The 25,250-nt window shown below is 42.2% G+C and overlaps 1 protein-coding gene across 1 annotated transcript in view; it reads left to right on the top strand.

Moving 5' to 3' along the window:
- The first annotated feature begins 4,062 nt into the window (after positions 1-4,062).
- Positions 4,063-25,250, top strand: part of PCCA (propionyl-CoA carboxylase subunit alpha) — a 285,773-nt gene continuing 264,585 nt past the window's right edge. The window contains exons 1-4 of the mRNA XM_080356435.1: positions 4,063-4,145; positions 10,340-10,417; positions 14,293-14,340; positions 14,436-14,504. Coding sequence (XP_080212561.1) covers positions 4,083-4,145; positions 10,340-10,417; positions 14,293-14,340; positions 14,436-14,504 — 258 coding nt within the window. The 5' untranslated portion in view covers positions 4,063-4,082. The remainder of the gene's footprint in view (positions 4,146-10,339; positions 10,418-14,292; positions 14,341-14,435; positions 14,505-25,250) is intronic.

Genomic DNA, 25,250 nt, shown 5'->3' with positions numbered 1-25,250 from the left:
CAAGCTCTTTATGCACGCAGCTGGCTGCGAAGTTTCTCTTTGCTGCCATGTCTCTGTGTAATCCCAGCCAGTTTCCCTTTGGAGCTGTGGGGGGCCTCCTTTGATGTGCCTCTGTAGGTGGCTGCCGATCCCTCAACCGGGGCCTGCAAACAGAATCTCTTCTGTAGAGGAAAAGAAAACAGCCCGGTGATGCCATGTGACTGTTTGCTTTATGCATGCAGGAGGAACTGACGTCAAGTGCGTCAGGATATTGTTCTAATGCAATAACACGATGTTGTGGTGTGTATCTCTTGTGCATCTGATCCAGCTAATGCAGTGCCTGTGGTGAAGGACAATGCAGTCTGTACCTCTCTTCTGCTCTCGATCTCTTTTACTTTCAAGACTCTCCATCTGTAGTGAAAAAAATCTGCAGTGTCTGCTTGTAACTATCAATTGCAAATATGGTGACCTCATTTAGACATATTAAGAACAGTTTTCTTGCATTTGTTCCCACCTGTGCAGTTGTAGGCACAAATATGCAACAGAAGTGACCCAATGTTGAATTTATTTTTGCTACTCACTTGGGAGGAAAGGGAGATAAGTCAATTCACATACCTTTGGCGCGTAGCAGAGATTCTTTCTCTCACAGCTTTCACCTCTTTTCACTTTGAACATAAGTACTGATACAATGGTCATGTTAAAAATAATAAAACCAGGCCAAATTTTTCGACATTATGTGTAAATGCAAGTAGGAACCTGTGTTCCACTGAGAGGACCAGGCAGCAAGAGTCCTATGAATACACCCCAAGCTCACATTTGGATGAACCCAGTTGTCCAGCAGTTTTTCTCCTCCCCTGTACCTCCCTGCAGCATGGGAATATGCCAGTTGTTCTGGGATATCCTGGCTCTCACTGCAGGATGTGAACGTACTCAGAGCCTGAGAGAATTTAGCATCATGGAATAGTTTAGGTTGGAAGGGACCTTCAAAGGTCATGTAGTCCAACCCGCTGCAATGAGCAGGGACATCTTCAACTAGATTAGGTTGCTCAGAGCCCCATCCAGCCTGGTCTTGAATGTTTCCAAGGATGGAACGTCTACCACCTCTCTGGGCAACCTGTGCCAGTGTTTCACCATTGTAGAAAACCTCTTCCCTATAGCTAGTCTGAATCTACCCTCTCTTAGTCTAAACCCCCTTGTCCTATTGCTACAGGCCATATGTCTGTCCTGATCTTTCTTACAGGACTCTTTTAAATCCTGAAAGGCTGCAATAAGGTCTCCCAGGAGCCTTCTCTTCTCCAGGCTGAACAACCCCAACTCTCCCAGCCTGTCCTCACAGCAGTGCTGTTCCAGCCCTCTGATCATCTTTGATGGCCTCCTCTTGGCATCTTGGTGGCCTCCTCTGGCCCCTCTCCAACAGGTCCATGTCTTTCCTGTGCTGAGGGCTCCAGAGCTGGACACAGGACTCCAGGTGGGGTCTCACCAGAGTGGAGCAGAGGGGCAGAATCACCTCACTCGACCTGCTGGCTACGTTCCTTTTGATGCAGCCCAGGATACAATTGGCCTTCTGGGCTGCAAGCGCACATTGCTGGCTCATGTCCAGTCTTTCATCCACCAGTACCCCCAAGTCCTCTCTGCAGAGCTGCTCCGAATCACTTCATCCCCCAGCCTGTATTGACATGGGGGGCTGCCCCAACCCCTGTGCAGGACCTTGCACTTGGCCTTGTTGAACCTCATGAAATTCACATGGGCCCACTTCTTGAGCTTGTCCAGGACACTCTGGATGGCATCCTGTCCTTCAGATGTGTCAACCACACCACTCAGCTGGGTATCAACTTGCTGAGGGTGCGCTCAATCCCACTGTCGATCTCATTGAGGAAGATATTAAACAGTATTGGTCCTAGTATAGGACCTGTTTACTGAGAACTATAAAAGTATGGGATAAAAATGTAATGTAATGTATGATGTAATGTATGAGCTGAGGGAGTGATGTAGTCTCTAAAACCTCTCTAACAATGGTTAAGGCAGTCACACAATCATCTGACTGTACAGGAAATGTCCTCTTACCCTGCTTGAGGATCTACCCTGTGTCTAAAGTCTGAGGGATTTATTGTTAATATGACTATGTATATTGCCCATATACATATTCCCTATGGATGTAGTTTTTTTTGCTGTCTTCTAGCCCTGTTTGGATCTTGTGGTAAAGCATGTCTTGCAAACTGCCTGTGACATACTCCCTTCCTTAGCTTAAGAATAATTGTCTTCCAGCTTCAGAAACAGTAGTCTTGCTCTGCTACTGTAGGGAGAATAAAGAGAAGGCTCAGGTTTACCCTCCTTTCTGACGTCACCACTGTTTTAATAATGCATATTAAAGAAAAAAACCTGTTGTTCCTTTGCCTTGTGAACAGTGATTTGAACATCTTGGATCATGTAAGTTTTATACTCCAGTGTTGCGGGCAGCTTTATACCTCTGTTGTTTTGCAACAGAAATCCAAGATGGTAACAGTGATGCTTCTTATGCACCTTCCCCACAGTAAAACTCTCAAAGCATTTGTAAGGATGAGTGACAATTTACTTGGGGATTGGCACAAGTCTGTCACCTGCACCAGCTGAGATACAGGATACCTGCAACAGACAACTGGCGCCCAGCTGCACAGGTCATTTCAGAAGAGGCTGACTCAGAGCACCATGTGCCAGAAAACCAAGCAGTAAGTAGTTCACACAGATGATCAGAGGATTAATGGCATCCCTCTCCTGTCGCTCCTCATGCCAGCCTCACTTGCCTTTCATAGTGCAAGGGCTTGGACTGGGCTCTGCTGGCAGTTATGCTTTTCACCTTCATCACCAGGGCAACCCAGAGTGTGGACGAATCTTCTATTTTCACTGATATGCTTGTGCTGCTGTAACTCTTTGCAGCTGCACAGATGCAGATAGCCCTGTATGTGTGTATGCCCTTATACCGTCACCCACAGACAGACCCAAGTTCCACACACAAGCCTGCACTTACAAAATCAGCTATGCACACAAATGCAGCTTAACGCACAGGAGAGATGCATGTACACAAAACAGTTTGAGACCTACAAAAGCGTGCAACCCCCAAGGCACATGCCCTTCTGCAGGCACAAATGCAAGCCCAAAGACACACATGAGGAACAGAATCATAGGATGATTTTGGTTGGAAGAGACCCTCAAGATCATTGAATCCAACCATAACCCAACTCTGGCACTAAACCATGTCCCTAAGTACCTCATCTACACGTCTTTTAAATGCATCCAGAGATGGTGACTCCACCACTTCCCTGGGCAGCCTGTTCCAACGCCCAACAAGCCTTTCAGTGAATAACTTTTTCCAAATACACAATCTAAACCTCCCACTGGTGCAACTTGAGGCTGTTTCCTCTTGTCCTACTGCTTGTTACTTGGGAGACCAACCCCCTCCAAGCTACAACCTCCTTTCAGGTAGTTGCAGACAGCGATAAGGTCTCCCCTCAGCCTCCTTTTCTCCAGGCTGAACAGCTCCAGTTCCCTCAGCCGCTCCTCATCAGACTTGTGCTCCAGACCCTTCACCAGTTTCGTGTCCCTTCTCTGAACTCTCTCCAGCACCTCAATGTCTGTTTTGTAGTGAGGGGGACTAACAGAGGAGCACGTAGGGAAAGCAGCTAACATCAAGCGACGTACCCAGGCGCAGCTGCCGAGCCACAGCTCTAGAAGCACGCACAAGCGCAAACCCTGTTGCGTGCAGCAGGAGATGAGCCCAAGCGCGATCCCTCGGGCCACGCTGCCAGAGGTGCGCGCAGGTGCACTGCCGGCTCCACGCCCCGAGAGGCACGCACAAGTGCAGACCCCGCTGAAGGCACCCAAGGGCGGGCACAGGCGCAGCCCCAGCCGTGGGCCCGCAGGCGCGCACCCGAGAACACGCCGCAGCGCACACTCCGCTGCCCGCGCACTGGCGGGCGGCCGCCTGCCCGAGACCCGCCCCGCCCCCTCCCCGGGCACGTGGCCCCGCTCGCTCCCAGGCGGCCGCGGCGGCCGCTCTGATTGGCTGCAGGCGGCCCGGCCCTCCGCCGCGAAAGGGTGAAAGGGTGGCCGAGCAGCGGCGGCCGAACATGGCGGCGGCGCTGTGCTGGGGGGCTGCGGGCGGCCCACGGGGGCTCCGGGCGCTGATGAGGGTGAGCGGCCGCACTGGGGCGGCTGGGAGCGTGGCTTCCTCCTGTTCCGTGCGTGGTGCTCGGCGCTGGGGTGCGGGGCTGCTCTCCGGGGCGGCTGAGGGTGCCTGTGTGTAGGGGGTCGTGGGGCGTTCCCCTCCGCTGTGAGGGGCTCCGGGCGGGGTCGCCGAGCGGGTGCTGATCCCTGCGTGTGGGGCCGGCTGGGCTGACGTCTCCCCTGAGGAGGGCTAGGGGAGCGGGTGTCGCAGTGTGAATGATTGGGGCTATCGCTGGGTGCCCCCCAGGCTGGGTGAGGGGCTGTCTGGGGGCGTGTGTGACCGGTCGGGGTGTTGCGGCACTGACAGGTTGCCGGCTGGGGAGCGGTGGGGTCGGGGGTGCTGCTGCTTCGGTTCCCCGGGGGCTGGTGCCGGTGGGCGGCGGGGAGGCGGCTGGGCGGTGCTTCGGGGGTCGTGACAGCTGTGAGAGCCGAGTCTTGGGTTCGGGTGCCCAGGGCTTGCGGCATCCCCGAGTCTGTTCCTCGATGTATCCCGGCTGCGTGTTGCCGGGAGTGTGGTTTTGGTGTTTTTTATTATTTCATTTATTTATTTTTTAGCTTAACTCTGTGCTTGCTTCTGTTTTCACCTTCTGTTAAACCGGATCTTCTCAAAAGTCAGGGATGCAGTGTGGTTTTTGTACTATTTTTAAGAATAAAATCTTGGCTCAAAGGAAAAGGCTACTGCTCTGTGGAACTGTGTTATCTCTTTCCTTCCTCCCTTTACCCCAGGTGCTTATGGATCTTTCAGCTGTCATGTAAAGCTTTAGCGTGTTTTTTTAATTCTTCTTACTTTCAATGAAGATGCGATAAACTCATTGTGGAACTGAACTCATGTTTTTGGTGAAGACTTTAAACTTTTAGAAAGCCTTATTCCTTAAACTATGGGGTAGCTTCACTGAGGCAGTTGCTGTGTTTTCTTCTCTATTACTTCTACAGATTTTGTTAAAATAAAGGAGATTTAGAATAAGAAGCAGCATTGTTGCACAGTGTTGTTTAACAGTTGAATGACAGTTGTATATGAGAAAAGGAGTGCAAGATGCTTTTAATTGCTTGCCATAGGAAGTATTTATTTATTTTCCCCCCGAAAAAGAAAATATCTGTGGAAGTCTGCAAGTTCCCCTGGAGAAAAGAGGATCATCTTATAGAGAACTTTTTCTCTGCCATCTCTGCCCTAAGAAGATGTTACCTGTGCACCCACTATTTTGAAGTCGAGGATGTTATTTGTATGGAGGGAGCTCCTTGCTCTCTTATGTGGGTTTATTTTTAGCATGCTGTTATTCCAGGGAAATGTTTTTCCTCTTGTTTGTGCACAGAAGCATTAGGCTAATGAGGCAGCAAAATTGGTATCATCTAGTGTTAAGGAAAGGAGTTAAAATGGTCTCCAATCTGAGGAGATGGATGTAGACCTAAACGTCTGGAGTTCAGTGTTTGTTTCTAGTATGTAAACTACAGATTTTAGTACTGACAGGTGGTCTTAAAGCATACCGCAGGTAGAGACTTCTGGTTTTCTCCTTGCTACCAGGAGCAGGTGTTTGGATTCTGTAGGCAAAGGGTGCTGTGCCATCTGCTATGGGCAAATCTTAGTTCTGGATGAAAAAGTTGGGATTATTAAAGTTTATACAGAGTAAAAATGTCAGGCATGTTCTGAAGCACTGTTTGTTTTAATTTTCTGGTTACTTTGCTTGCCCCAAACTTGCCTTGGTGGTTCCTGCATGATTGTTACAGTGCTGGGGTCTGTTTCACAGGCATTGGCCTTGCTGGAGCTGTTTAAGCTGCTGCTATGAGAAACTGTTCCAACTTTCTGCAGCTGCTGGGTCTTGATCATGGGCCATTCCTTCTGAGCTTCTGTCTCCCTCCAGCTTGTGCCAGCACTGCTGCTTGCGTATCTAAGTGGATAAGCTGGACTGAAATGTGACTGAGAACACATTTTTTCCCATTCCTTGTGAGTATCTTTTCAGCTGGATGTATTTCGTAGTCTGTTTCGCTATGTGACTATATGAACTTTTGGGACTGGCACAAGGGAGAAAGTACTTGTTCGTTGGAATGATATAGTTTTAGGAAAATAGCCTTGGGTAGATGGGTGTTTCCTTGCTTGTAGTTTGTGTGCTGTGTTGGCAAAAACCTTACCAGGTTGGAGAACCTGGTAAGAGTGAAAGAACTGTTATGTATAGTGCAGTGTACCTTACTGAGTTTGTACTACATCTTTGTTTGCAGTTGGCTTTTGGAATATCTGCTTACAGTGACAAGTGCTTGGCTGTTCAGCACTCTCTGAGACAATACAAAGGAATTGAAAGTGCTTAATTATAGGAGGGAAAAAAAAAACAAGCATTGTTTACTTTTCTGTTTACAAGATTTTTATGATCTTGTATTGATAAGCTACATTTTCAGCCTTATAGATTAAAATTCTTGCAGATACTTGAAGTTCCTCTGTAATTAAAATATGGAAAAAAATTACATTTTCTTCATGTACACAATTACTTGGGAATGTTTAGAGCTATTGGGAAACACTGCAAATATAGAGGGGTTATTCTCACGGTGTTTTAAACTTAAATCTCTGAAAGTGTAGGGGTAAAAATCTTAGGATTGCTAATGGAAGGCAAAGAGGTAGAATTTATGGCTAGTGAAAATAAGTATGCTACTCTAGCTATTACAATTGGGCATTGCTTACTGTATTTTCTAGTAATCCTAAAATATATATTCCTTCCCTTATTGGACTTATTAAAGCAAATGTTGGTATATGATGCTTTTCCTGCCTGAAATCTGAAATGCTGCATCTCCTTTTCAACACTGAGACTTTCTAGCTATTATAGCTATGCAGGTTTGACCTAAGTTTGGCTATTGAGCAATTAATAGATAAAGCAGGATGCTTTTCCAAAATACACTACTAACGCTACTTTTTTAAGGATTCAGTAGAGGTGGGAAACTGGGAGCCAGACTGGGAAGTCCAGAGTTGAACTCTCATGAATGAATAGTCTGTGTTGTGTTCTTGGGCTTTCGAGAGTCAAAAGCTTTATCAAATTGAAGTAACAAGTCATGACAAAACTAGGTTATACCTGATGACTCTACTGCCCTTTCCTAGTTTGTGCAAGATATGAAAAAGTCACTAGGTCAAGCTGAGCTCTGTTGGGCTCTGCTGTGAGAACATTATAATGTAAGGTGTAATACCTAGAGCGTGTGTGGTTTTGGGAGAGCTGCCAATTCAGAATCTAGCTTGAGGGTTAGATTTGCTTGTCTGGGTTGGTGGTTTGAGAGTTCTTTGGAGAGGTGTTGGTATAGCTTTTAATGAACCTGCATAAAGCAGGAGCTTGGGAGCCCAGGGTAGGACACTTGAGTAGCTGTTCATTTGGAGATGGCAATTTAGCAGTGTTCCATTGTGGCCATTGTTTATTTTTTTTAAGTACTTAATCAATTGATCATAGGGTCTGGGAGCAGACCACTAAAGAGACTTCTTGGAGTAAGCTCTTAAACCTTAGTGAATATTGGTACAGATACATACAAAACCACACAAGTCTTTCTTTCCAAAACTTTGAAATTAGAGTTGGAATTTAACATCTGAGTTGAGCAATATGCCTGATTTGTTTTAGGAAATTACCCATATGTATTCAATTCAGGGCTGAACCTGGTTCTGTAAGTGATTCTAGTGTGTGTGTGAGGACGTAGTTAAGTTTTTAAACATAGCTGCATAATTAGGTTAGGCTATTACAAGATTTTTATGTGAAATCTGTCCAATTCTGTAGTGTAAAAAGAGCTGAGTGTGGTTTAATGCTTTTCCAGTTTTTAATTGCTCAGTAACTTTTTCTGTATAAACAGTTGGAACAGTGCCTTTTTCAGGACAGCACATGGCTAAGATTCTGAAACTTAATGCTAACTAATTTTACCATCATAGCCTTTCCTTCCAGTTTCCACCTGTGGCATAACTTTTCTGGCTTCTCATACACATCGCAAACTAGATTTGTATAAAACATGTTTACAAGAAAGTTCAGAAGTTTTTTGTCACTTGCCCTGCTCTCTGGGCTCTGCCCCCCAGCTAACTACAAGTATTTAGATTAGCCCCACTGACCCTTAGCAACTACTTTCTTCAATGAATAATATTAACTTGGTGGAGATTTTTTTGTGTGTCCTTTATGACCTCCTTCAGACTTATATGTGGTCCCACAAGCACTTCTGTCAGTAGTGCTTGAGAGGGGCTCAACCTACTTAACTGAGTGTACTCTGGAGCAGGAGAGTATACTCTGTTGCTTCTGCTATAGCTGTCCTTGCTCCTCACAGGATCTAGTGATATATAGTCACTGAAGATGTTAACAGTCCTGCTGTAGACTTGGGATAATGATCAACTGGCAGAATTTGGTCCTTAACTGTATCTTCCCTCTTTAATGCCTGAAACAGTTTATACTGTCTCATCCTTAGATAAATAACCATACACTCCTGAAAAAAAAACCTCCAGTGGTTTTGAGTCTAGCACACCAAATAATTAGCATTTCAGGTTATTCTGGGTTTTATTTTTGGACAGCGAGTGAAAAAAAAATGAAAGAAAACCAAGCACCAAACCAAAAAAACTGAGTGGGAGAGAACCCAGTGTGTGGAAGAAGGTTGTGGAACAGTTGCTTTCCATTGATGTTTTTAGTTCCAGAATAATTAAACTTATCTGAATTGTTACAGAATAATTAAGTTTATCTGGATTCCCTGGGACTCTGTGCTATGTCTGCCACCGGTGATCGGCATCTAAATGGTCTGTGAAGCTGTGGCAACTTTCAACTTAGGAAGCTTGGTCTGAGCTCGTATGAGGTAGTGTGCTCCAAGGCTTCCTTTAATTCTGTATTACAGGACTTGTATTGAAATAGATTTTTTCCTTTATAATGTTGTAATATTGGCTGCATTACAAATGCAATGCCCTTTTCAGTCCTGGGCTGGTTTCTGCTTTTTATGATGCAATATGAAAAGCATCTTCAAACTACATCAGGTGAGAGGGTTGCATAGGGAGCTTCTCATTCCAGTTACTGATGTGCTGATACTTCAGAGTCAGTGTGAGTTTACAGTAAACTTAAGATAATTCAGCTGCTTCTTCTACAACAGCAGTAAACTGTTTTTTTTAATCAACTTTTTATCAACTTTTCAATTATCTGTTGAACCTCTTCATATGAACATATGTCCTTTTGGTGTCCTTTCTTGTGTAGTCAGTCTTCTATCATTTTCAGTCTTTCCTCATGGGAGAGCCTTTACTTGGTACTAAAATTCTTACTTAACGTTCTGCAACTTTTGAAACAAAATCTTTCAGATAGAATTGATGGGTTCTGAATTCTGGCAGTTGCCAGTCATTGCTGTTTTGTGCCTCCTACTAGGTGATATTCAGTATGGAAGCATTTTATGGTCTTTTTGATTTTAACTGGGTGAGCAAGTGTAATTTCTCCCAAGTTATCTTTATTGGTATTGATACAGTTTTGTTGTGGGATCATTTATCTGATTTTTTTGGTTGTTAGCTGTAACTGCCATTATGTTGTGAAATGACTTGCTTGAAGTACCTGTGTGGATCTACTTGAAACTTGCAAATTTGCTGTATCATCTGTTATGTTCTCTTTGAAATGGCATATGTATGCTTCCTTTCCTGACATATCATGCAAAATTGTTGAACTATAGGAGCTAAGTCTTTGTACAAGTTGGTTCAGAGCAGAAGCCTTTGGAGTAAAATGGTTCTTTTCCCCAGACTACTGTCAGGAGTTGTGATGGGGAAGACTAGGGTAGCCAAATTAGCATCTAAAATCTGTTCTGTTTGCTTTCTGCACTGGCCCAGTCTGTTACCTGCTTTATGCCCAACAGCTTCCTAGGAGTTAAGGCCTCTCTCTATCCCCAGTGTGTATGGACACACACATGCTGTTCTTTTTGGTAGATGTTGCTTGGAACAAGAAGGAAAGATGTTACAGTGAAGGGTTTACTAAAAATCATTTGTACGTCAGCTAATGAGTTAGTATCTAGAGCTTCTGAATTGTTCTGTTAGTTTGTTGGTTGTGTGCTTCAGGGAGGGCAGATCTTTTAAGCTTTCATCCACTGTGTGGGGGAATGGAAGGATACAGAAGAGTTTCCTCAAGATGTCAGTATATAAACTGTTTTTATCTTAGAGGAGTACTGTAGCAGGAAGAAAATGTTTAACTCTCTCTTTCTTCTGCAGTGTGAAATGCAGTGTGCAAGATGGTGCCTTATAACTTCACGTAAACTCTATTCATCTTTGTATGATCCAAACGAAAAGGTATGTAGTATGGTGTATATTTTCTCTTAACGTTTTACTGTACCACTGACATTTGGCTTTTAAAACTATCCTTTTCCCTGTGCTGATACTAATGGTAGTAGTTCTCCTAGTATAACCTTGTACAGTCACTGGTTTAATAGCACGTTTTTCTTCCTTTTTTTAAACCAAAAGGGAAGTTGCTTTTGCAGCATACTTGTCAAGATTAGATACTATTTCAGGTGCATACCTTAAAAGGTTGGACATGTGATTGTGAGTTTGGGAAAGTTACATAGTGGCCTGAACATATTATAATTATTAAATGACTATTAATACTTAGCATGATGTGGGAGGTATAGGTCTGTTAAAACATCTGAAAGCTAGACTAGCCAAAAACCTTTCATAGTAAAAAAAAAAAAAATGCAATAGTGGCAGCAGTAAGATGGTCTGACATGGGGGTGAGAACTTTAGAGTTTGGATAAAGATGGGCCTTTAAGGCCTGCAGAGAATAATAAATCCTCATCTTGGGACTTGTGCAGTAGCAATCTCAATTTACACTTACTAGCCAAGAAAAGCTTTTCTTGTGGGAGATTGTCTTGGCACAGCCTCTGAAGTAACACACTTGGAAAAATGTCCTGAAGATATGCTAGTACTGAAGGGTAAGAATGCTGACAATTCAGGGCTAATAGGCTTGTCCTTATATACCAGTGTGGAAGCAATTAACCATTAGTGAAATAGTATTGGAGAACAGGGGAAAAACAATGTATCTAGAACTGTGGCTTAAAAAGTAGTCTTCTGAAGAAATCTGTATTCTTAAAGTCCTTGCTTAATCAAGGCTGCCTTCCTTTTCTAAAGGCGGAGTTATGTTTGGACAATATAATTAGGTATTTGGTTTCTCTTAACTAGGAGCTATGTCATTCCAACTAGTGGCTACTACAGATATTTTAAGCTCTTTTCTAATTTTTCCCTTCACTGCCACTTCCACTGTCTTTGTAATGATGAGACTTTCATATCAGACCTTTTTCAGCTAATTAGTGGAAGTGACATTAAAAATGGAATTGCAGAATAGATGGGGTTGGAAGGAAGCTCTGGAGATAATCTAGTCCAAATCCCTTGCTAAAGCAAGTTCACCTAAAACAAGTTGCACAGGATCATGTCCAGGCAGGTTTTGAATGTCTCTGGAGAAGGAGACTCCACAACATATCTGGGCAGCCTGTTCAGTGCTCTGGCACCTTCAAAATAATGTTTTGCCTCATTCAGATGGAACCTCCTATGTTTTAGTCTGTGCTTGTTGCCCCTTATCCTGTTGTTGGGTACCACTGAGTCTTGTCCTCATTCTCTTGACACCTGCCCTTAAGATATTCATAAGCAGTAGATGGATAGGGGACATATTATAAACTTAAGATATTTATGTTTAGATGCTAAATGTTATTTTAAAGCAGCATGTCTTGTTTTTATTTGCTAGACTTGATACTTTAACAGCAGGAGCAAGAGCTCAGTCTCTTCCTGTTAGTGTCTTTACTGTAGAATTAGAAAGTTAAAAAGAATGTCAAATATTAACATCTTGATACTGAGAGTCTTGTCTTGCACTGTGACCAGACTTGATTAATAAAACAACTCAAACTAAGACAATGAAGTATTTGAGTTAAAACTCAAAGCTTTTCAATGCAAAGTATTTGGGAGCTTTTTAAAATTTTCCCATGAAGTCTGTATGTCTAAAAAGCTTCAGGTACTTAGAATGCTGAAATTTGGATATGGGAATGATTTGTGTGAGCACATTGGAAACTTTTCATTTTTTTCACTGGGTTTCAGACCAGGTCTTCAGCTAAAAAAGCTCTCCAAACAAATTGCTATCTTCTGTGCTGTTCTTACAGTATTTGTACCTCTGATAATTGAGCTTGCTTAAAATGTTTAAGATTTGTCTTTTAAATGGGGTTGTGGGTGTACCTGTATAGTAGGCAGTGATATGCATTCCTCAGTGGTTCTGGCTGAATATACCATATAAACTTGCTGCAGCTCTTACCTGGAGAGTTTTATCACTAAATTTCTGTATGTTCTTATCACATGGTAATATATTTAAACTGATCATGTGATGTTGGCTCAGCCCTGGCTTTGAAGATGTAAATTTGGTCAAAGGTGATCTGTTTAGAGCGGGAGAGCAAACAATGAGTACCCTAGTCTGTCCATAGCAGTTTTTGTTGGGATTTTGTGGTGTTCCTTCCTTTCCTTTTACACCTATTTCCTTCCCTAAATTAACTGATGACTTGGGAGTAACAAACACTTTCTTTGTTGCAGCGGCAATACTTTTTCTCCCCTGTTGTCCATATGAAAACAGCTGTTTGGTGTAGGGAAGGGAGAATAGCTATTTGAATGTCGTATAGTTTGATAAAACTGATTTGGTGTACCTGCAAGCTGCCTCTGAAAGGGAGAGTCCTGCTGATTCCCTATCTTGGTTTTTCATTCAGAGTGTGGGAGGCAAAGTAGGACTGTTTGATTAGCGTGTTGAACTGATGTGTCCTGAAGCTGCATCCCTGTGAGGTCTGATGCTTGGAAAGCAGTGGGGCTAAGTGTGTAAAGCAGGATTGTCCCTTTCAGTGGCAGCCTGTGTTTGCAACCAAGCAGGTACTGTATCAAAGTGTATCTGTACATTTTGAAGCAAGGCCAGTGAAAGCCATAACCCTCACTCCCTCAGCAATGAGATTTTTATGCTGAGCAACTCCATTCTTCCATCACTTTTTCTTAATGGGAAGTTTTTGTCTAGGTTGTGAGGCTTATTGACTTGTGACAGCTTGTTATCTCCTTGCAGGCATGATAGGAGTATTGAAGGTATATTTACAGCATTAAGTGCACTCCAGTGTGAAAGGTGACAGTGAATTCCAGGGGTGTACTAAATTTGATTTGCTGTTCTATTGTACTTTGTTTGCTACTTAATATTGGGTGTGCAGCAGTGTCATGATGACAAGGCAAGATTTTGCCAGGTTCCTCACAATAGGCTCAGCTACAAGGAGGGGTCAGGCCGACAACTCAACAAGCATGCCTCTACAGAGTAGAAATGTTTGTCTTTTACCTTTCATACCCTAGGCATTCTTATGATTTGAATTCCTTTTAGAAATTTCCCATGACAGATGAGTATTGGATTCCAGGTCACCTGTCCTGGTTCGAGGTACTGACCACAGGTACCTGCTGGCATTTCCCAAGAAGAGGTAAAATCAGCTGGGTTTAGGTTTTATACAGATGCTTTCCCAAATCTGGTTTAGGAGCCTCCACAGGGGTACTGCAGTGTGAGAAGTACAGCAATGGTAACTTCCAACAGAAGGATGGTGATACCAGCATGGATGTTCCCTCTGTCTCTAGCAGAATGTAGGTGAAAGCTTTTAAAACATGGTCTTTGGAGTACTGTCATAATGTGGGATCCTTCCCTTTTGTGTAGTCTTTAAAAAAGCAGAGACCTTCCATGGTAAGCATGCCTCCTTTGAATTATCTTCTGTGTGTTGAAAAACGTGCAACTTAGGCACTTCAATGGTAGAGGTTGTTGGTGTGTATTTGGCAGTGCTTATGAATGTCTGTTCCCTGGGCCTGGCTGTCTTCTAGAGCCTCTGCAGGGTTCTAGTTTCTGCACAGTGTGCGATAAGGAGATCGAGGGAATGCTGCTCTGACTACTCAACACCTTTTTCTTCTGAACCTGTGTATGTGCTAGGTAGCTCTAGTATAGCTTACCTTTTATGCTATATTACCATTGTTTAATCAGCAGAACCCTTCTAAAAGTAGGTGATCTCTCAGTTACAAGCTCATGAATAAACTAGAGTTTCAGTAGAAGTGGAGGAGAAAAGAATACATGTTTCTGGAGTGAGAAAAACTTGTTTTGTCTCTCAAGATCCTTATCTATCTTTTATTTTCAGACTTTTGAAAAACTCCTTATTGCCAACAGAGGAGAGATTGCATGCAGAGTAAGTATGTAATGTTTAAAGTTTCTTCTTTTTGTAGTTAATTCTTAAACTATTGTTATTTTAAATGTTGATAATTGTCACTTCTTACATGGTAGGTCATCAAAACATGTAAGAAGATGGGAATTAAAACAGTTGCCATACACAGTGATGTTGATGCCAATGCGGTAAGTACTACTTGAAATCAAAAGGTAGATGAAATTCTTAGTAATTCAATAAGACTTACAGTTGTCATATAGGCTCATTGATTACCATGGTGGGCATGTTGATGATTCTGAAGTGTCCTTGTATATGCTCTTTTCTTCCATGTGCTTGACAGGAGGAGGGATACTGAGGCAGTGGGGAGGATTGGACAAGTGTTGAACATGTTTTCTGTGTGAACTCTTCTGTGTTTTGCTCATGTAAATGTTAACTTGACTTTTTTTTTTCTCATGGATTAAGCTGGATAGTAACACCTGGTAGATAAGTGCACCAAGTGTAACAGTGGCAGTGAAACCTAAGTTTTGTTTTGCTAATGTACATGAAAAAGGCGAAAGAAAGTGAATCCTAGGAGATGGCATAGAACTTGGTGTAAATTGTTTCTGTGTCTGGTAAATCTAACTCATTACTCCCCAGAAGAATGCCTTCTTACTAGGTGTGCTAAACAGGCCTATTGGAACTGTTTGATTTGATGAGGATATTGAGATACCTTGAATATTCAGCAGCATGGCAGGAAGATGGTGAAATGGCTATCTTGACAAGTAAGGTACTTTTCTAGCTCCTCACCCATTTTCAGGTCATGCAGTCTCTGATGTATTTTACTTTAGAAATATTTTAGGTCACTAGCAGCAAGAATAGGAAGATAATTTCCTTTGTGGTGTAACAGCAAGTGTAGTCATACTTATATATGCTTAATAAAGAGAACATATTATTCCTTGCCTACAAAAACTGCTACAGCAGAAAGGACTGTGGGTGCCTTTATGTGCGTGTCCTAGCATAGTTTGAAAACTGGGAGGGAGTTGAAACCCTGTGTTGTGACTTAATACAAGTTGTCCAGCAGACAAGCTCTCAGGAAAAAAAGTATGTTTGTGCAGGACAGGACTTGTGAATATTGGTGGCAGGTTGCTCAACATTTAAAAACTGAAGCATGATTGATGGAGAAAGTAGTTAGACATAGGGGGTTTTAGAGCTAGGTGAAAGGTGAGAACTGTTGGGAGTTTTGGACTTTGACAGTGCTTTTGTGGTTCTATTCTTACATGACTAGCTCAGTTCATAATAATAGGCTGTAGGTAGACTAGGGGGCTGAAACTTGATTTTCTGAGATGGGACAAATGCTCTACTAGTGGATTTTTGTGCCAAGTAATTCTTTCTGAGGTGAATGAGAAGTATACTTCAGATTTTAACTGGTAGCCATAACTGGGAGAGTATAGTAGCTTGTGTATGCTCAGTGGACTGTGAAATGAATTCTTAATGGATGGGTGTTGGACATAATGATAAATACTAATTCTTTTGGAAGCCAAGGGTTAAGTGGATATGCATACAAACTGCTCTGATCTGTGATCCCTCTGGCAAAACTGAAGCATGCTGATGAGTGCTTGCATTACATCTTATGTATATGGTATCTGCTGTTAGGATAAATGGATTAGCTCTTTAGCAGCACTGCACAGCCTTATTCGCTGGCATGAATTCATTCTGAAAATAGACTAAAAATGCTGTTTAAAAGAGAGAACATGTTCTTTTGCCAGTCCATAGTGGGCTTGAGAAAACAAATTAGCCTTCTAGACATGCTGGAGTGAAGACCTTGTTTATTGTATGGACTGTGCTGTGAGCTGGACAATATGAAAAAAGTCTGGAACCAGTAAGTAAAAACCAAGGTTGAAGAAAGTAATGAGGGTATAAGAATGTCAGGAAAAAGAACAACTCATGACCTTAGGGAAGGGAGTATAAATAGTGCATTAAAAAGAGGAGACAAAATAGTTACTCTGCTTCAATCTACAATGTGGTCTTGGTTTTAAAATGCAAATAGGGTCTTTGATTTGTAGTAGTTCATAGGAGAAAGGAAATACAAGCTAGTATGTCAGAAATGAATTAATATACTCATATCAGTTCATAAAGTTAACACTATGTGTGTTAGATTTGATGCTGATGTTTTGGGTTCATGGACTAGAGATGAGGCTTTAACAAACACGGTGGGGTGAAATAGTGTCTGCTTAGCTCTTTAGATCCTTACTTGAAGACTGATCAAACCCGTCTGTATGAGATGAAGCATTAGCTGTGTGCATTGAAGAAACTCAAGATATTTTAAAGAAAATAAGAGACTCCTTGGAACACTGTTCTGTGTGTTTAAAATAGGGCAGTGGTGTTAAGTCTAAGCAGCATATATATAATTAGACCAAAAAAAAAGCTTATGTCTTCCATAAATCCTTTAATTGCTCTTTGGTTGCTTGCACTGGGAAGTAGTATAACTAATGTCATCTGTCTTGATGACTTGGATACCTCCAGTTGTTCATTATTTGTGGAAATGACCTGTCCATTGCAGTGATGTGACTGCAGTTTGAATTATTTTGATAGGTGAGTCCAGAGGCCAAATTCTTTGGTGTTACTTACCATAAAGTAACAAACCATGTTTGTACCACGTCGTTTGTGTTCATGTTCCATTAACAGCTGCTATCTTGGTTATACCAGTGGTAGCAAAACCTCAAATCACACAATATCACACAGTATATTTGGAATTAGAAGGGACCTCAGAAGATCATCTAGTCCAATCCCCCTGCTAGAGCAGGAATGCCTAGATGAGGTCACACAGGAACATGTCCATGTGGGTTTTGAATGTCTCCAGGGAAGGAGATTCCACAGCCTCCCTGGGGAGCCTGTTCCAGTGCTCCGTCACCCTCACTGAGAAGAAGTTTCTTCTCAAATTTAAGTGGAACCTCTTGTATTCCAGCTTGATCCCATTACCCCTTGTCTTATCATTGTTTGCCACCGAGAAGAGCCTGGCTCCATCCTCATGGCACTCACCTTTTATATACTTATAGACATTCGTAAGGTCCCCCCTTAGCCTCCTCTTCTCCAAACTAAAGAGACCCAGCTCCCTCAGCCTTTCCTCATAAGGGAGATGCTCTACTCCCTTAATCATCTTTGTTGTCCTATGCTGGACTCTCTCCAGCAGTTCCCTGTCCTTCTGGAACTGAGGGGCCCAGAACTGGACACAATATTCCAGATGGGGTCTCACCAGGGTGGAGTAGAGGAGGAGGAGGATCTCTCTTGATCTACTAACCACCCCCCTTCTAATACAGCCCAGGATGCCATTGGCCTTCCTGGCCACAAGGGCACAGTGCTGGCTCATGGTCATCCTGTTGTCCACCAGGACCCCCAGGTCCCTTTCCCCTACACTGCTTTCTAATAGGTCATTCCCCAGCCTATACTGGAACCTGGGGTTCTTCCTGCCCAGATGCAGGACTCTACACTTTCCCTTGTTAAATTTCATCAGGTTGTTCCCCACCTGACTCTCCAGCCTGTCCAGGTCTTGCTGGATGGCAGCACAGCCTTCTGGCGTGTCAGCCACTCGTCCCAGCTTGGTGTCATCAGCAAACTTGCTGATAGTACACTCAATTCCCTCATCTAAATTGTTAATGAATATATTGAATAATATTGGCCTCAGTACTGACCCCTGAGGCACTCCACTAGTTGCTGGCCTCAACTAGACTCCACGTCATTGACTACCACTCTCTGGCTTCTCTCCTTAAGCCAGTTTGCAATCCACCTCACTACTCTATGGTCCAGACCACACCTCCTCAACTTAGCAACTAGGATGCTATGGGAGACTGTCAAACGCTTTGCTGAAGTCAAGGTAGACCACATCCACCACTCTGCCATCATCCATCCACCTTGTTACATTCTCATAAAAGGCTGTGGGGTTGGTCAAGCATGACTTAACCCTTAGTAAAGCCATGCTGACTGCCCCTAATAATGCTCTTATCCTTGATATGCCTTGAGATGGCACCAAGGACAAGCCGTTCCTTTACTTTCCCAGGGACGGAGGTGAGGCTGACCGGTCTATAATTACCCGGGTCCTCCTTCTTGCCCTTTTTGAAGACTGGAGTGACATTTGCTTTCCTCCAGTCCTTGGGCACCTCTCCTGTTTTGCAGGACTTCGCAAAGATGGAGAGCAGTCTAGCAATTTCAGGCAGCTCCCTCAGCACCCACGGATGCATCCCATCTGGACCCATGGATTTATGGATGTCCAGACTACTTATTTGCTCCCTAATGCAGTCCTCATTGACTAAAGCAAACTCCTCCATCGACCTGGCTTCATCCGGGGTCTCAGGGGTACAGGGCTCCCCAGGACAGCCTCCAGCAACGTAGACAGAGACAAAGAAGGCATTCAGTAATTCTGCCTTCTCTGTATCTTCTGCCACCAGGGCACCCACCCCATTCATCAGTGGGCCTACATTGCCTCTGGTGTTAGTTTATCTGCTATGTATTTGAAAAAGCTCTTTTTGCTGTCCTTGACCCCTTTTGCCAGGTTTAATTCTAAGGAGGCCTTGGCTATCCTAGCTGCCTTCCTACATCCTCTAACAGCAGCCTTATATTCCTCCCAGGTGGCCAGCCCTGCTCTGAATTCAAACTTGGGAGCTGCTGTCAAATGAACCTCTGTCCTTGTGTAGCTAGGAGAAAACTGTTTGCTTAGTGGTGGGATGCTATAAAAGAGTTGTGAACATCCTTTTGATTTTATGCTTGATGGAATTAAGCAGGACATCCCTTGCTTCTTCAAGACTTGTATTGCAAAGGCAATGAATATTGTAAGCAGCTACCCTGATGGTGGTAGTCATTGGACCAAAGTCAGAAATAAATGTAAAGGTGTGCAGTTGAGCTAGTTACCCATCCCAAAGCTGTTTGCCTTCACTAAAAGTAGTGGACCTGATTTTTTAAGTGACTAGAGTGGATCGGGGTGCTTTACAAAAATAATTTTGATTAAAATGTTTAGAAATAGCATTAATTGATGTAGGTAAATTTTCTCTTTAGAACCTAACCTTTGAGATGTAGTAACAGCCTGTTTTACATTACATGTCATCTGTGTAGCTTCTTGGTGAAATACAGGTAGTCTGATACTCTTAACAATTTATTTTTACAAGTAACTGTAAAAGGAGGGCAAACCAGACAGTCTGTATCTCTGTCTTTCTGTCATATTGGTTGAAACCAGAACTGAAATAGAAGTGAAACAGGGCTCTGTGAATGTGCTTATTAAATATTTAAGGAGAAAAAAAGCCAATCACAAGGTATTGAGCCATTCAGGTTCTTCAGTGCTAGCTTCTTCCAATCCAGTGTCATATGCCTAACTGACCCAAGCAGGCATTTTCACTGGTGCTTGTGTAGCAGTGATATACGTAGTCTTAAAATTGTTGGTGTTCAACTAAAGATACTGAAAGACTTAGTGAGTAATCTTATCCTATAACTTTATTTTGGAAAAAACTTTTTTGTTGAATATTCAACTTTCTTTTTTTTAATGTTAGTTCTCTGAAATCTTTGTGGAGTTTACAGTGCTGAATGCAGGTGATGGGAATAGCTGAAATACATACAGACTTTCAATGAACCTACTTTTTTCTTATTCTTCAGCCTTGATTTCTGTAGAACACTATGGCAAATGTCTTGAGTACGCTGTTAGAGCAATATTCATTTTGACATAACTCTCATTAATATATAAAATAATAATTAGACTACAACAGTACAAAGAAAGTTTCACTTCCAGAAATTAAAATTTTGCTCTTATGAGCAGGAAGCCCAGAAAGGACCATAATAAATTGTGAATGTGGCAAAAGTTGAACAATGTGCTGAGAGTCAAAGCTTACCCAAAGAAGGAAAATATAAAGAACAAAATACTGTTTTGTGTTCTTAATTTGAAAAATTGCTAAAGATATGAATGATTTCTATAGGTTAAAACTACTAAGGTAATAGGGAACATTAAAAATCTGAAAAGGAGGTGAGTGACTTCAGAATACTTGTGCAGTAATGCAAAGTTACAGCTAGCTGGCAGTGGTATTGGTTTACATTTATGTTTGTGGAGGTGGAAGGGGTATGAACTGTGAGAAAAATATTATGTCCAAAGCTACGCTGTGGAAGAGAAGTTTCTCCTTCAGCTGTCCTAAAATAAATAATTGTGCTGGTAGGGGAAAACAGCCTGACAAAATGATTACTGAGATGCCCATAGAGCATACAGTTTCTTATGTGGTATGGAGTATGTTGAGAGAAGTAGGTCATAATGGAAATGGATGCTTTTTTAGGGTCTTGAAAATCCTGGCTAATACTTTTTATTACGTCTGTTATTTGAGGAAAGTGGAGGGAAAAAAATCATATACTGTTCAAAATACTTTTTTTTTTAGCTTCAGAGCTCAGCTTGCAAAGCACTAATTCTTTACACTTGGATAGGTGAAGTGGGGAAGGACCAATAGAAATTAGATTTTTTTAAATTAAAACATCTGGTGGAGTTATTTTTGGGATGAGAGAACAAGCAAAGAAGTTTTGGCTGAACAAGAGTAATCGAATGTACTTTTTTCCCCCTGAACTGATTGGAATAGAGGGTTAAGATGAAAGAACCTCCTCAACCATAAATGTAACACTGATGGTGCAAACATTGTCAAGGAAAGCTAGAGAACTATTGTAATGCCTAATGTAATCAGCTAAAAGTATGATAAATGAAGAACAAGCTTTCACTAATTGGATCTGAACAAAAGAAGGTATAGCATAAAGCAGTGAGTGAGATATAATTTTATTTGGCATTTTTTAACACAGCAGGGATTCTATAGCCATACGAAGCAATGAACTATAAATGACTGAAAAAATCCCATGGGAAAGTAATGTAAAGTAGTAAAACTTTACAGAGTAGTGGACAGTTAGTTATACTTTAATGTAGGTTTTTTTCTATCAGTTGCTTAATACTTCAGGTGTTATTGCATTAAATTGCGTTAAGTATAGACATCTCCAAATGTTTTTAACTTTTGTAGATCTTATTCTGCTGCATAATATAAACCAAAAATAATGCAAATGCTTTTATTGGTATAAAAGTAATTGTGTAGCATTCAGCAGTTTTCCAGAAACTAGTCTGAGTGACAACAAACAGAAAAAAAGTTAAATGACCTAGAAATAGAAGATCTATATTCCTTTCCTAACTTCTTTTTAACATTGGCGTCTAAGGCAGTATTTAAGAAGGAAGGTGGGGAAAAATGTGGTTTAGGGAAACTGCAAAGCTGATTAAGCTTGTAAGCTTCGATACCAAGTGTGTATTGAGCTGAATGAATTTGAGTGAAAAAGTTGAGCTTTTGCCTAAAACAACTTTGAATTTTGCTGAAGACTCCCCTGTACCTCAATGGGATGGTGTCAGGTTTTGTTCTTAAGAAAACTAGTTGGCAAAAAGAAATATTGTGGGGGAATTTGGCATTTATATTTTAATCTAAAAAACCTCAATTCTATTGAAAAATGGAAGTTTATCCAAAACTGTGTGTTCTTTACTTGTAACTAACTTAGATACAGAGATCTTAATTTGTCTGAACTCTGTTTACTCACTTTCTTTTGTGGTTTACTGTAGATCATGCAAAGCTTTCTTCTATACTCTGCTACAAAACTAGGAATTAAGTTATTTTGACAACTCATTGCCTCCCAATAACACTCCTGAAGTGACTGCTCCTATAACCTGAGATCTAGTTCAAGTACTGATATGAAAAGAGAAACTCTAATATTTTTAATTCCTCATTTAAATACATGATTCCCAGACTGTCTAGAGTGTATAGAATGGACTCTTTGCCTCTAGGTACTGTCTGGAGAAATTCACTCCTCATGGGTGGCGTTGTTTCCAAGGGGTGCAGAATAGGAATGTGCCAGATTGTGCCAAGGAAACATTAGGGTCAGGTTTGTGATTGTGTTCAGCTCTTGAATGCATTTACCTGTTCTTTCAAAACCAAGACAGCATGTTGCTTGTTTGTTTACAGGAGATGGTGGAGGTGATGTTACTATCCTGTCCCCTTGCCCTATCAAGTGAACCACTACTGAATGGTTTTATGTAAAGCATAAGATGTAAGTGGTGATTGTTCTGTGAAGACTTGGATACCTCTGTGGAAGGAGTGTGCTTTTGTCCAAAATTGTTTTTTGCTTGCCAAATGTAGTCTGCTTTCTCTTTAAAACTTTATCATTGCTTCTAAGCTGACTGGATTGGTGGAAGGTGCTACTGATGAGGAAATAACCAAATTTTCATTGACTCTGAGGACCAATGTGGGCTTGATTCACAACTTTGAAAGTTGGGGAGCTTATCAAAGCTCCTAGAGTCTTAAAGTTGTGGGCTGTTTCCCAAAGACTGTCTGTTTTATTCAGTGGTAGGATGATGTCAAATGGGGACAAATACTCACTCTTTTGTGTGGTTTGGCTAAGCTGAAGTGTCACTTGTGCTGGATTTTGGTTGAAGCTGTAGTATTGAGTGGAAAAGTGTGGAGTAGAATGCTTTAAGTATCATGCTGCCCGACCTTGTGAGGACAGTTCCTTGAAAGTGGGAAGTATGTGATGGAAAAAGGGAGTTGAATGCAGATCTTTTGACCTTTGTGGGAGTGTTATTTCATTACCAAACTGATTTATATGAAGGATTGATATATAGATTAAAGCTTGTTTATTGACATAAAGCTCATTTGGGGTACGTGGTAGTTCTCAGCAGGTGTACTGAATTTTCCTTGGGGCAGGAAAATGTGGAAGCCCAGTTAGAGAAGTTGTGACTTAAATGTGCAGGTCCTCAGTGCTGTGGAGAGTGAATCAATGGTTCTGTGGGTGCTGATGACCACTGGCACCAGTAGGTAGAGTGCAGTGCTTTATACTGGTGACATGGTGTCCTTGCTGCCTGCCTTGTAGCATCTCTGGTTGTACTCTGGTGCTGTGGACTTGGTGCCTGCTAGTGGTGGTTTGATGTGCTTGCTAGACTGCATCTTTTGGTTATTTTGCCTGGAAGATATTTGGTTCATGTGCTTTGAGACAGACATGTGTTGGAGGCAAATATGTTTTAGGTGGAGGTAACAGATTAAGTGCTCCTGGTTTGAACTTAAATGGTAAGGAAATGCTAATGTGTAAGCTTGCCTGAAGCAGCTCTAACTGCTTGCATGGTACTGTCCTACTAGGCCCTTTCTTGCTCTGGCACTTTTCTGATGTTGTGCTGAGTTGTTCCAGTGCTCTGAACACACCAGACACCTTGTTTGTGAAGTTGGTTAACATTTTCTCTGACTTAGTACGCCAAGTGGAATGTCTGACAGATGCTGTAGCCATGTATAGAAGCAAGATTAGTTGGGAATAGGTCAGCCATTGATTCAACTGATTCCTGTTACCTTGCTGGCTGCAGGGCTCTGACATGGTACCCAGAGTTCTGGGGTTTGGAGAGATGTACAGGTACCTTGGTGATCAACCTTAAAGTCTAAGCAACAGGCTGAACAGGGCTGAAGTCACTAGGTGGCTTCACTTCTTCCAAAGACTTGACTTTCTTGGGTGGTAGGGGAAGAGCAAGAAGCTCCTACCTTTGAACCCAGGAGAAAGCAAGTGGGGGTATGTTTGTAGTCCATTTTGCTTGTGTTAATCTCTAGATCTTCCCAGAAGTGGTGGTGCAGCAAAGTGGTATATGTAGTAGTTTTTTGTGCAATTGAACATTGTCAGTGTGAGCGAAAAAGATGTATTACTTTCCTCTGTGAGAGGTGATGCAGCAGCATGGTTTCCTGCTGCCTCTCCCCCTTGGAGATAGAAGGTCTCATTCACCTTTGAGGCTCTCTGAGTGTCTTCTTTTTCCTGACTTCATCTTTCACCCAGGTCCTCAGCAGCAATTGTTTCATTGTGCAGATTCATGTTTGTTGCTCCTGCAGTTGATATTGTCCCAGCTGTGCTATTTGTTATCAGTGGTGTGTTTGTGGACATTCAGGGATGATCTGTTTTCAGGTAGTATTAATGAGCAATGCTGTTTGGTAATACTATTTCATTTCTTGTCTGTGTGGGTGTAAACAATGGTCAGCAGGCCCTGGGCTGAATTTCTTTTTACTATTAGGATGACTTGTAGACAGAGATGGACCTGAGGCATATTTTCTGTGAATGGTGTTCAGAAGTGCGTGGGAAAAGGCTTTTACAACTGATCTAAGACTGTACTGACTACTAAGAGTAGTTATCTCACCTTACCTTCCTGTCTTTTGTGTGGCTGTACCACTTTCATTGACATTGCTGTGTGTACAGGTTTTTGTTAAATGGATCCAGGCTGCTTCTCTGAGAACAGTGGGGGGAAAAAAAAATGGAAGTGTGGATCAGTAAGCTGATGTGACTCCCTGCATAGTTTAATGAATGTCAGAGCTAATGCCATCAGGATACATGGTTGGGGACCAGGAGAAAGGACAGTGCCTGATTTTGGGGCAATGTAGATTTAGTGTCTGAAGTCAGTATGACCCTGTGTCCCTGATATCTGTTTTTTTTTCCCTGCTCCATTTTCCCCACGTCCCCCAGTGGTGGTGGGGTATGTGATGGGATTATGTGAAGAGCCAAACTGGGGAGTGGAGCCATTTTGTATGTGATGGGATTATGTAAAGAGCCAAATTGGGGAGTGGAGCCATTTTATAAAAGATTGTTTTGTAAGGAGGGTTGTATGTAGAGCCAGATACTCTCCTTGATTGTTGGCTGTGTAACTTGACAAACAGCTACAGGGTGTTGTGGGGTCTGTGGCTGACAGACAGTTCTATAGATGGGATCCTGGTACTTTTTTTCTAGAAGGAGGTGCTGAACAAGGAACTGAATTACATAAGAAGTGTCTGAAAAGTGGAAAAACTTAAGTTTGGAGACATGAAACAAAGTGGTAGTGTGGTAGGGAGAAGGAAAGTTTTTTGGATATAAGTAATGGGTATGGATGCATGTCACTTCTGTGGGTGTTGTCTTAAGTT

This window comes from Nesoenas mayeri (genome assembly GCF_963082525.1).
Source record: "Nesoenas mayeri genome assembly, chromosome: 1".
In the NCBI taxonomy this organism is placed as follows: domain Eukaryota; kingdom Metazoa; phylum Chordata; class Aves; order Columbiformes; family Columbidae; genus Nesoenas; species Nesoenas mayeri.
The sequence above is the reverse complement of the archived record's forward strand: the minus strand, read 5'-3'. Positions and strand labels throughout refer to the sequence as shown.